The 13,226-nt window shown below is 43.6% G+C and overlaps 1 protein-coding gene across 4 annotated transcripts in view; it reads right to left on the bottom strand.

Annotated features, from left to right (window-relative positions):
- Positions 1-5,278, bottom strand: part of LOC120048263 (ubiquitin carboxyl-terminal hydrolase 45-like) — a 45,836-nt gene extending 40,558 nt beyond the window's left edge. For all 4 annotated transcript variants that reach the window (XR_005476996.1, XR_005476997.1, XM_038994107.1 and 1 more), the window contains exons 1-5: positions 5,026-5,278; positions 3,860-3,968; positions 3,438-3,607; positions 3,132-3,232; positions 2,732-2,832 (exon numbers count right to left, since the gene is read on the bottom strand). Coding sequence is in view for 2 of the 4 variants with exons in the window: in XM_038994107.1 (XP_038850035.1) it covers positions 2,732-2,832; positions 3,132-3,232; positions 3,438-3,607; positions 3,860-3,962 (475 nt within the window). In the remaining 2 variants the exon portion in view is untranslated. The remainder of the gene's footprint in view (positions 1-2,731; positions 2,833-3,131; positions 3,233-3,437; positions 3,608-3,859; positions 3,969-5,025) is intronic.
- Positions 5,279-13,226: the final 7,948 nt, after the last annotated feature.

The following is a 13,226-nucleotide window of genomic DNA, read 5'->3' on the forward strand; positions in this document are numbered from 1 at the left end:
CTGTCAGCTTGAGACCTAAATATCCCTGGATAAGCACTCACGATAATGTTAGTATTTACTAAATACAGTCATATAGGCCACTAAGCTACTTACTCAATCGGAAAAGTAGTATTTTCCCTCGGTCACGATCTTGTGGATGTTGGGTGAGATGGATGTGATTTTGACCTCGATTGACTTATGTGAAAGCCGGTTCCTGTCGTGAGTCTATATTGCGTACAGAGGAAAATGAGTACTATTACAGGTGTAAGTCAATCCAAACATTGTTAGCACATAAAATGCAAGTTTATTTATTGTGCTGTATTCCTCTGAGCATCCCACCCAAAACACACAAGGACTCGGCATTCCTGAGTGCATCCCTGATTTGGCTGGATGTCTGGAATTCAAATCAGCTCAGTTTGAATTGAGGCCTCATCCAGCGAGAGTATCGTTTTCTTAGCAAGGGAGGAGGATTCTCCACCTGGGCGGACTGTGAAAGGATCACGTACTAACGCACTGATATCTTTGGGCATGCTGTAGTCTTCAAATCTGGTGGAGAAGTTGTCCCTCAGGTGCTTGATGAGATCTTCCACCACCTCTGTGACAATACTGCGGCCTACAGTCGTTTCTTCAGTGTGCTGAAGTGCAGTAGCCTTCCAGATGACAAGTCCAAATCGAACAACTCAAACTTCGAAGTAAAGGCCTCAAGTTTATCCACCATGTCCACAACAGTTTTCCCTCTTCCTTGTAACTACAGATTAAACCTGTTTAAGTGACAGAATACCCAAAAAGCAGTGTGTGTAACTTGCAGTTAAGGCTTCAATGTTTCTGCGTCTGGCCTCTGTCTGGGTCGGGAAGGCCACTTTGAAAGTTCCATGCTGAGATTCATAATGATGTCTGAGATCGAATTCTTTGCAAACAGCGACATTTTCATTGCAACTAAGACACACTGGCTTGGCATTGGGAAAATATGGTAAGATGAACGCATATCTCTCTGTACATTCTTCCTTGAAACTTCCATTTTCATTATCCACTTTTCTTTTGATACTTTTTGAGCGACATTTTCTCTTGCTATCAAGCTAATTGTTCTGAACAAATGTTGACATTAGAAAAAGTAGTGTAGTCTACAGTAGGCTACGTAGACCTGTTTTTCCCCACCAATCAACACACAGAGAAAGACAAAAATAATAATTGAAGAGGCATGGTGATTTTATGAGCGTGATCAGATCAAAATTATTATGTTATTGTCACTGAATTTATTATGTACTAATCAGATGTGTTAAAAATGTTGTTCAATTTGTAGTGTAGACCAACTAATTGTGCTAATATACTTATATACTAATTATGTTCTGGCCCGCAGACTATTAGCTCAGAAAAAAATTGGCCCGAGACATAACCTAGTTGACGAACCCTGTCTAAACCATTCGCTTTCGAGACAGGGTAAAATCCAAAGCTAAATAATATTAGGGCTAATTGGAAAAGCCTTTCAAAAGAGGACATTGTATTCTCCTTTTTCTGTACTCCCTGACGAAGGCCATGCAGCCGAAACGCGTCGGTTTTTAAACAACTTTGTTTCTATTGAACATGCCATACTAATAAAGGCATTTTAATTAATTATATGAAGAGTGCCTTGGTCCTCCTTTCTTTTTGATGGCTAAATAATATTAATTGACATAGTACTAGCTCAAAACATTTTGAATCTGTAAAAATGACAAGTTAATTAGTGGGTGATGGTGATTTCAGATAAAAAGTAGGGGGACAAAAAGCATACATTTCCACCACCCCTAATCTGACAGTGGGGTGGTAGATGCTCAGTCTGGGCTCAGCTGCCTACACACACCATGGACACACACACACACACACACACACACACACACACACACACACACACACACACACACACACACACACACACCCACACACACACCCACACACACCCACACCCACACCCACACACAGAGAGGGCCACTCAGCTTAAAGAAGTAACCTCAGACAGATCCAGTTCCTGAGCTCCCTTCAGCAGCATAAATTAATTTAAATAGAAATGTGTTAATGCAATAAATTTTAGTGCATCGAATCGCTTCACATTATTTCGCACCCCAAATCAAACCAAATCGTTTCTAAGTAAAACGCATCATTCCTGTATCATATCGGAGCCCATGCAGCTAGATGTGTATCGAATCTTTCATGAAAGTAGTGATCCACATCCTTAGTTAACAATTTTATAGGCCACAGCTGCAAAGAAAAATGTGTCTGGATTCTGGAATCCAAAAAGCCTTGGCCACCAGGGGGAGTTGGTGTGTTGCAGGAGAAGAGGAGAAGAGTCTCCACAGAGGATTTCTGCATTCAGTAATAACCTGTATCTCTATGTATTAGCACATATTGTAAAAAAACAATAGCAATTGCACTCAAAATACACAGAAGTGAAAGGAAGCTGAAGTGGCTTCTTGGAAATCTAGGCTCTAGCCTAGAAGACAGAATCTTTTGTTTTGATAGTGGTACTCATTTATTCAATTCTTCAGCTTTTCATTCAGTCCAGCGCCTTTGTCAAAGCCAAGAAAAATTCATAATTAAATTTTAAAAGAAGTGGGAGTTGTAGCAGCACCTTGTACGGTATAGCCCTGTTTACCCACCCCTTTTCATTTCAGGTGGTAGCCTGCTGTTCTCTTAGTCTACACAAATATACCTAAAATTGATCACCTTTCATTGAGTGGCTGGCAACCCGTGGCCTTGTCAGGTGTGTTGAATGTGTTACCTGAGGCTGCCTTGACAGAGTGCTTTTGTAGGAAGTCCAGGGTCTGGGCCAAAGCCTTCTTATTGCAGTGAGTGGAGAGCTCTTCATTACATTCAAAACACCTGTGAACGAATTGGAGAGATAGAAAGAGCAGCTGACAAAGCCATCAGCTTACTGATACGGAATTGTCATTCTTTGAAGTGGTGTGAATAACTACTGCTCACAACATTTACTGGAGATATTCTGAGGCAAAACGTAAATATTCAAATAACTTTTCAGTTCAAGATCCTCTGCCTACAACGAACACAAAGGGACAGGAATAGTGCTACATTAGCCTATTTGGAACGGCAGAATGGCTGTAAAAAAAATGTGTTGTCCTGTTATAATCTGTATGTTCCATGTATTGCTGTAAGGTCCTCACCAGGCCTTCCAGGTGCCGAGGCTGATGGTGATGCAGTGGGACTCAGGGTGGAGGGATTGGTGGTGCTTGGTAGAGTGCTGGCTCTCTGACTGGCTACAGCCCTGTGAAAGGGGTAAAGATCACTGGATCACCATTTCTTAGATAGGCTACCACCATCCATACACTTTGCCGGTCAGATTGTTACAAATGAAACAAACAGTGTTTAATTTCTGAAACACATGTCAAGTGCAGCAATTCATATATCAAAATATTGACAAAACCTTCATCCTCCCACCTTAGATAAAAGCTTTCAAAGTCCAAGCTCACCTGGAAGCCGCACTTGAGGCATACGAGGATGTCGTGGCCACTGGCTGGCTCCCCATCTATCATAGTCCTTTCCCTCAGGCAATCTGAACACATCGACCACATGCTCGAGGTCACTGCCTTCTTGACTGAGCTCAGGTCCACTGCCTTGCTGACATGCTGGCAGGTCAGCCCTGAGGAGCACGAAGTCACATAGATTTACAAATCCCTTAATGACCAAGATTTACAATAGATGTCAAATAAAGGCATAATCTGAACTACACGAATCCCCTGCCATAGAATGAACCAGACATGATTGGACTAGCCATTACTAGAGCAGAACATGCAGAAGGCTTATTGGGTCAATTAAACTTATTTAGGCAGCCTATATAGAAACATATGTTTTTTTCATCACAACAGGGAGCATGAGCTTCCCATGATCTTACCGCTAACTTCGTCCGACGACTCCTCATCTCGAGGCTTCCTCGGCTTGTTAGTCCGCTTAGTCATGTCGGCAGCTTTCAAGGAGAAGGGATCCTTTAGCCGCATCTGTAGCTGTAGATTGGAGAGACATAGGAATATCAGTACTACTCTGGGTTTTAAGCAGCGCCCAAAACCAACCGGGCCAAGAGAAAACATTGAAGGCAAATCTAAGAGCTTTGCTGGTTAACTCTAACCAATTCAGTGACCTTGTGGTTTGAGTGTCCGCCTGAGATTGGAAGGTTGGGATTTCGATCCCTGACCGAGTCATACCAAAGCCAGTAAAAATGGGACCCAGTGTGTCTCTGCTTGGCACCCCGCATTAAGTAGATAGATTGGGGGTAAGGACCTGCGATAGACTAGCGTCATGTCCAGGGGATATACTTGTTCATCAACCTGCCTCACGCTACAGAAACAGGATATCTATTCTAACTTGTACAAGGTTACTTACTTACTGGGCATCTCTGGCATTGATGGGCTGCTGTATGTGCAGGCTTTTGTTTCAGCCCAGCCCCAACACACCACCAGATTCAAAGAATCACATAGTCATGGTCTTGAATTGCCACCAAAATTAGAATTTGTTTAATCTAGTGTGGGTAAGAGCTGTAAAGTGGCCAGACTGATGATGCCTGGTCTTCAGAGTGAACTAACGTTAGGAGGGCACAGTCACACACACAATAATATAAACGACAATAGCTGAAATCTGTTTTGTTCTGTAAAGATGTCGACAATGGCTCATTCAACTAATTTATACAGTCATCAATTTCTACATGATGTAAAAGCATATGACACAGCTCTATTTTGTAGAAGGCCATAGCTACAAAAACACAAAATAATACGTTTAATTGTGTTTCCAAATCTATTTTAACTGGGTTACACTTAATATAACAATATAAAACCAAGTCAAGCCACGGTGACGTTTCGCTAACGCAGTGCATGACAAGTTAACTAACGTGACAGGTAGCTACTAGTACTGTCAAATTGGTCGCCATATAGACTGTAACGTTAGCTAGCCAAGTTAACTTGGGAGTTCGTGGTTTTAAAAGCTTTTTACTACTAGCTACTTAGCTGGCATGCCACAATGCCTCTGAAGATTTAAAAAATATGATGTTGCTAACATGAAACAACTCACCTCTTTGATTTTGCCCTTAAACTGGCCAATGAGCTAGCAAGTTAGCTAGCTAGCTAATATGTCAACACACTGTAGCGTCGTAGCTTATTTCAAACGATTGAGAACTTTATTGTATGTCATACACGACAAGAAACTCGATTGAAGTCCATACAATACTTGTAGCTAGTGTCCAAAACGCAAAATACAGTTTCAGTTATAATCTTGACTTTCTAAAACTGTCGGGAACATCGAAAGCTAGCATCTGAACCCACAAAGTCACATGGTCAAATTGCTGAAGTCAACATGTGACGCAATACGGTGGCTCGTTCAGGTTAAACACAGCTAGCAGGAAAGGCGAAGTTATGATGGTAGGAAAGTAAATTATGGAGCTTAATTCTTAAGAAAATATGTATGATCAGCGTATGCTTGTGTAAACATACTACATATTTGATTTGAGAAGTTCGCTTTACTGTCTTTTGTGTGATACGTACACTTCGGCGAACGCCCAATGTTGCGCATGTCAGTCAGAAGGACGGTACTTGATTGTTTTGCAGTTGAACACTTTCTGGGATTGAACGATTTTGCATCTGAAGAGCTACATTTAGCTAAACCTAACCATTTTCCTAACCGTATCCTCATTATCCTAACCTGCCACGTTAATAATCATAACCAGCTACGTTAATTCTCATAACCTGCTACATTAGTTATTTTAACCTGCTATGTAAACATTTTTATTTAACCAGGTAGGGAGGTTGAGAACAAGTTCTCATTTACAACTGCGACCTGGCCAAGATAAAGCAAAGCGACACAAACAACACAGAGTTACACATGGAATAAAAAAACGTACAGTCAATAACACAATAGAAAAGTCTATATACAGTATGTGCAAATGAAGTAAGATTAGGGAGGTAAGGCAATAAATAGGCCACAGTGGTGAAATAATTACAATTGAGCAATTAAACACTGGAGTGATAGATGTGCAGAAGATGAAAGATGCAAGTAGAGATACTGGGGTGCAAAGGAGCAAAAAAACAATATGGGGATGAGGTAGTTGGGTGACTTCGCCGAAGTCAAGGATCGGTAGGATAGTCAGTTTTACGAGGGTATGTTTGGCAGCATGAGTGAAGTATGCTTTGTTGCAAAATAGGAAGCTTAATGTGAGTCTGGAAGGAGAGTTTACAGTCTAACCAGACACCTAGGTATTTGTAGTTGTCCACATATTCTAAGTCAGAACCGTCCAGAGTAGTGATGTTAGACGGGCGGGCAGGTACAGGCAGCGATCGGTTGAAGAGCATGCATTTAGTTTTACTTGCATTTAAGAGCAGTTGGAGGTCACGGAAAGAGAGTTGTATGGCATTGAAGCTCGTCTGGAGGTTTGTTAACACAGTGTCCAAAGAGCCAGAAGTATACAGAATGGTGTCGACTGCGTAGAGGTGGATCAGAGAATCACCAGCAGCAAGAGTTATTCCAAAATTCATTACAGTTTAAAATGTTCAACAAGTAAAAATTCAGTCCAACATTAATTCAAAATTCAAAATAATCAACAATTCAAACTATAAGTAATCAACTAAAATTAAGCAAACCAAATAGTCATCCAATCAAACGAAAGTAAAGAGGGGGAAAAAAGAAAAGAAACAAAGCAATCATTAAATAAAAACAGGAATGAGGAAAATCTGTCAGTCAATTCAGTCCGTCAGTCAGTCAGTCCACAATGTGTCTATGGGGAGGGGAAGGGTTGAGCTGGCAGTTGCTGGATGAAGGTGGCAGTTCTGGTTGGTCAGTGCTCTGTCCAGGGTTGGTGCTGGGCCTGGGACCAGGAAAACCTGGGTTGGTGTTGGGGCCAGGTTAGAAATGGTGGTCGTAACAGGGCTGGAAATCCAGGGGTTGGTGCTGGGACTGTGGGCCTCTGAGAAAACAGGAACCCGGCCCTGGGAACTGGGGCTGGGTCGGGATCTGTAGAGAGGAGGAAAGACAACCTGAAGAGCAAGCAGACACAAGGGAGCCCTAGACCTGGAGGTCAATTGTGGCACTCCCCTGTGGTCCGCTTGCTCCGGGTGAAGGTCTGGTGTTTGTTCCCTACTCCGCACCTCGTGGTCTGGTGCTGGGACCGGCCAATGGGATCTGGATTGGTGCTGGGACTGGTTCTGGTTCTGCAGAAGGGAGGAAGAACAAATTGAGAAGCAAGCAGGCACAAAAGGAGCCCTAGAACCAGGGGTAAGTGATGGCACTCCCCTGTGGTCCGCTCGCTCCGGGTGACATTAAGCCACGTTGCACCTGGCTATGGCTGGTCTAACCAATAATGGAGTGCTGATGTTACACCCATCACTGTTGATCCACCCACTGATGTTACACCCATGGCTGTTGATCCACCCACTTTTTTTTGCAACGCCCACTTTCAGACACACTCCAAGTATGCACTTACCCATACTTTCTCTGCCTGAGTAGGGTATTTCAGTTTTTGAAAGTGTCACGACTTTCGCCGAAGTCGGCTCCTCTCCTTGTTCGGGCGGCATTCGGCGATCGACGTCACCGTATGTCTAGCCATCGCCGCTCCATTTTTCATATGTCCATTTGTCTTGACTTGTTCCATACACACCTGGTTTTCATTTCCACAATCAATCTACATGCATTTAACCCTCTGTTTCCCATCATGTCTTTGTGTGTAATTGTTTCATGTTATGTGGTGTTTGATTTATGCGCTTGTCTTTTATTTATGTTCCGTGTTTTGAGCGCATTTGATTATTGTAGTGCTCTCGTTTTGGAACGGAAAATAAATGTGCGCCTGTTAACTATACTCTGCTCTCCTGCACCTGACTTCGCCTCCAGTACACGCCATAACACAAAGACTGAAGGGACGGGAATGTGTATATGATTGTTCCTTTCTTAAATCCAAGTGCGTGTGGATTTATGTAAATCTTTGCTTCCCGCATGGAGTTCAAATCAAATTTATAAAGCCCTTCTTACATCAGCTGATATCTCAAAGTGCTGTACAGAAACCCAGTCTAAAACCCCAAACAGCAAGCAATGCAGGCGTAGAAGCACGGTGGCTAGGAAAAACTCCATAGAAATACCAGAACCTAGGAAGAAAACTAGAGAGGAACCAGGCTATGAGGGGTGGTCAGTCCTCTTCTGGCTGTGCCAGGTGGAGATTATAACAGAACATGGCCAAGATGTTCAAATGTTCATAGATGACCAGCAGGGTGAAATAATAATAATCACAGTGGTTGTCGAGGGTGCAACAGGTCAGCACCTCAGGAGTAAATGTCAGTTGGCTTTTCATAGCCGATCATTCAGAGTATCTCTACCGCTCCTGCTGTCTCTAGAGAGTTGAAAACAGCAGGTCTGGGACAGGTAGCAGGTAGTCTGGTGAACAGGTCAGGGTTCCATATCCCCAGGCAGAACAGTTGAAACTGGAGCAGCAGCACAGCCAGGTGGACTGGGGACAGCAATGAGTCATCAGGCCAGGTAGTCCTGAGGCATGGTCATAGGGCTCAGGTCCTCCGAGAGAGAGAAAGAGAGAGAGAATTAGAGAGAGCATACTTAAATTCACACAGGACACCAGATAAGACAGAAGAAATACTCCAGATATAACAGACTGACCATAGCCCCCCGACACATAAACTACTGCAGCATAAATACTGGAGGCTGAGACAGGAGGGGTTGAATTTTATTTTGTAAATGTTTTACCCCCGTCCAGTTGGTGGTGTAGTTCGTCATTAAACCCAAAGAAGAAGAAAACGACCGTGCTGGAGCAGTGAACACGCATAAAAATACAGTAGTGACGTTTTGAAACCTTTGATTTAGTTACATGTGTAAATATTGACATGGCTCAGAAAGCTTGCTGCAGCGATTCCAGCCTCAAGAAGAGCACTGTCAAACACATTGGGTACTCACTCCCGATGTGCATCATGTAGTCTGCTTGGCATGTGTTGAAATGAATAACTAGTCTTAAGGCTGTGTAATTAGCGAAGTTGAAAATGAGAGGCTTAATTTTAAACTTTTGTACTGACGCTTTTACACTATAAAACTAATTCAAAATGCTTATTTTTGCTCACTAGTCAACAATCGGTGTTTTATATCATTCAGATATCCGTGCCACCCACAAAGAGTACGTGTTACCTAGTTTCAGCTTATCCCAAATGCCAGAAACTGATGTCTCTTACGAAACATTAAAGAAACTACTCGCAACCCGAACAAGTGTAGTAATAGTTGTCCGGGAGCCGTGGGAACTCCAAGAATACGGAAACATCCCGAGGTCAATCAACGTACCTCGTGAGTTATCTTTTTCATTAGGACCTGTCTCATGACTTCAACCTCTAAAGAACAAATCTGCATATTGTAAAATGTGCTGCAACATGGTACAATATGACGTAGAGTTTGATCTGAAGCCATTCTTGTGATTCTTGTGTTTTTGCTAGTCTTTATAAATAATGTTTGTAGGCCAATGTAGCCAAATTCCATCTCAAATCAAATGTTATTTGTCACATGTGCTGAATACAACAGGTGTAGACCTTAGTGAAATGCTTACTTACAAGCTCTTAACCAACAATGCAGTTTTAAGAAAATACCCCCCCCTCAAAAAAAGGTAAGAGGTATGAATAACAAATAATGAAACCTCAGCATTATATAACAATAGCGGGGCTATATACAGGGTGTACCTGTACATAGTCAATGTGCGGGGACACCGGTGCCGAGGTAATTGAGGTAATATGTACATGTAGGTAGAGTTCTGAAAGTGACTATGCATAGATAATAAGAGTAGCAGCAGTTTGATTAGCTCTTCAGGAGTCTTATGGATTGGGGGTAGATGGTAGAAAATGGTAGAAGCCATTTAGAAGCCTCTTGGAACTAGACTTGGCACTCCGGTACCGCTGGCTGTGTGGTAGCAGAGAGAACAGTCTATGACTAGGGTGGCTGGAGTCTTTACAATTTTTAGGGCCTTCGTCTGACACCGCCTGGTATAGAGGTCCTGGATGGCAGGAAGCTTGGCCCCGGTGATGTACTGGGCCGTACGCACTACTCTCTGTAGTTCCTTGCCGTCGGAGGCCAAGCAGTTTCCATACCAGGCAGTGATGCAACCTGTCAGGATGCTCTCAATTGTGCAGCTGAAAAACCTTTCCAGGATCTTAGGACCCATGCCAAATATTTTCAGTCTCCTGAGGGGAATAGGATTTGTTGTGCCCTCTTCACGACTGTCTTGGTGCCATGTTAGTTTGTTGGTGATGTGGACGCCAAGGAACTTGAAGCCCTCAATCTGCTCCACTACAGCCCCGTCGATGAGAATGGGGGCATGCTCGGTCCTCCTTTTCCTGTAGTCCACAATCATCTCTTTGGTTTTGGTCACGTTGAGGGAGAGGTTGTTGTCCTTGCACCACACGGTCAGGTCTCTGACCTCCCTATAGGCTGTTTCATCTTTGTCGGTGATCAGTCCTAGCACTGTTGTGTCATCAGCAAACTTAATGATGGTGTTGGAGCCGTGCCTGGCCGTGCAGTCATGAGTGAACAGGGAGTACAGGAGGGGACTGAGTACGCACCCCTGAAGGGCCCCTGTGTTGAGGATCAGCGTGGTGGATGTGTTGTTCCCTACCCTTACCACCTGGGGGCGGCCCGTCAGGAAGTCCAGGATCCAGTTGCAGAGGGAGGTGTTTAGTCCCAGGGTCCTTAGCTTAGTGATGAGCTTTGAGGGCACTATGGTGTTGAATGCTGAGCTGTAGTCAATGAATAGCATTCTCACATAGGTGTTCCTTTTGTCCAGGTGGTAAAGGGCGGTGTGGAGTGCAATAGAGGTTGCATCATCTGTGGATCTGTTGGTGCAGTATGCAAATTGGAGTGGGTCTAGGGTTTCTGGGATAATGGTGTTGAAGTGAGCCATGACCAGCCTTTCAAAGCATTTCATGGCTACAGACATGAGTGCTACAGGTCGGTAGTCATTTAGGCAGGTTACCTTCGTGTTCTTGGGCACAAGGACTATGATGGTCTGCTTGAAACATGTTGGTATTACAGACTCAGACAGGGAGAGGTTGAAAATGTCAGTGAAGACACTTGCCAGTTGGTCAGCGCATGCTCGCGGTACACGTCCTGGTAATCCGTCTGGCCCTGTGGCCTTGTGATTGTTGACCTGTTTAAAGGTCTTACTTACGTCGGCTGCGGAGAGCGTGATCACACTGTCGTCCGGAACAGCTGATGTTCTCACGCATGTTTCAGTGTTACTTGCCTCGAGGTGAGCATAGAAGTTATTTAGCTTGTCTGGTAGGCTTGTGTCACTGGGCAGCTCTTGGCTGTGCTTCCCTTTGTAGTCTGTAATGGTTTGCAAGCCCTACCACATCCGACCAGCGTCAGAGCCGGTTTAATACGATTCGATGTTAGTCCTGTATTGACGCTTTGCCTGTTTGATGGTTCGTCGGAGGGCATATCGGGATTTCTTATAAGCTTCCGGGTTAGAGTTCCGCTCCTTGAAAGAGGCAGCTCTACCCTTTAGCTCAGTGTGAATGTTGCCTGTAATCCATGGCTTCTGGTTGGGGTATGTATGTATAGTCACTGTGGGGATGACGTCCTCGGAGCACTATTTGATAAAGCCAGTGACTGATGTGGTGTACTCCTCAATGCCATCAGAAGAATCCCAGAACATATTCCAGTCTGTGCTAGCAAAACAGTCCTGTAGCTTAGCATTTGCTTCATCTGACCACTTTTTTATAGACCGAGTCACTGGTGCTTCCTGCTTAATTTTTTGCTTGTAAGCAGGAATCAAGAGGATAGTTATGGTCAGATTTGCCAAAGGGAGGGCGAGGAAGAGCTTTGTACGCATCTCTGTGTGTGGAGTAAAGGTGGTCTAGAATTGTTTTCCCTCTGATTGCACATTTAACATGTTGATAGAAATTAGGTAAATCTGATTTAAGTTTCCCTGCATTTAAGTCCCCGGCCACTAGGAGCGCTGCCTCTGGATGAACGTTTTCCTGTTTGCTTATGATCATATGCAATCATTCATGCTTTGTTATATGTTCTATTTATATCTGTAAATCCACCAATGAAGTCAAGCTACAACCGGCCACGATTACAGACACCTGTGTGTGTCCTTTCAAACTACAGTATACATGTACACTTTGTGCTGGAGGCAGTAAAAGGCCACTCATAAATGTGCAGTTTTGTCACACACAATGCCACAGATGTATACATTTTAAGGGAGTGTGCATTTGGCATGCTGACTGCAGGAATGTCCACCAGAGCTGTTGTCAGAGAATTTAATGTTCATTTCTCTACCATCAGCCGTGTCTGTTGTTTTAGAGAATTTGTCAGTAAGTCCAACCGGCCTGACAACCACAGACCACATAGAAACCAAACAATCCCAGGACCTCCACATCCGGCTTCTTCACCTGCAGGATCATCTGAGACCAGCCACCCGGACAGCTAATGAAACTGAGGAGTATTTCTGTCTGTAAGAAAGCTCTTTTGTGGGGAAAAACTGATCGGCTGGGCCTGGCTCCCAAGTGGGTGGGCCTATGTCCTCCCGGGCCCAACATGGCTGCGCCACTGCCCAGTCATGTGAAATCCATAGATTAGGGCCTAATGAATGTATTTCAATTGATTGATTTTCCTTATATGAACTGTAATGCAGTAAAATCATTGAAATTGTTGCATGTTGTGTTTATATTTTTGTTCAGTATATATAAACTAGTGATCCGCAGTGTTATCCTAATGAAGGCCGCTTGGCTGTCAAAACGTTGGTTATTAAATTATTGCATCTTTGTGCGGCTCTTCTTTTTCTTTTACAATATGATTTTCTGGAACAAAAACAAATGCATTTCAATGCAAACAAACACGTTATGACAACTTCTAGTAGCTCTCGTGGACTTCCACCAAACTCTTTGACATTCCTAGGACACTGTTAGGGACATAGGCTACTGATAAGATTTGCAGATAGAAATTCTAAACATAGGACACAATTGTGTAAAAAAGTCTACTCTTTATGCCGCAATTCTGTTGTATACTGTTCTTTTCCATTTCAGTGGGACCTGTGAACATTGCCCTCCAGCTGAACCCTGAGGAGTTCAAGGAGAAGTATGGTGGAGACATGCCCCAGCCGACAGACCACATTGTCTTTTCCTGCCTGGCTGGGATCAGGAGCCAAAAAGCCCTAGACCAAGCCGTCTCTCTAGGATATAAAGAGTGAGAGACTGCATTATCCACACACTACTAGTAGTACCATACTATACATTGCAGGCCTA

The sequence above is a fragment of the Salvelinus namaycush genome, chromosome 5 (genome assembly GCF_016432855.1).
Source record: "Salvelinus namaycush isolate Seneca chromosome 5, SaNama_1.0, whole genome shotgun sequence".
Taxonomy (NCBI): domain Eukaryota; kingdom Metazoa; phylum Chordata; class Actinopteri; order Salmoniformes; family Salmonidae; genus Salvelinus; species Salvelinus namaycush.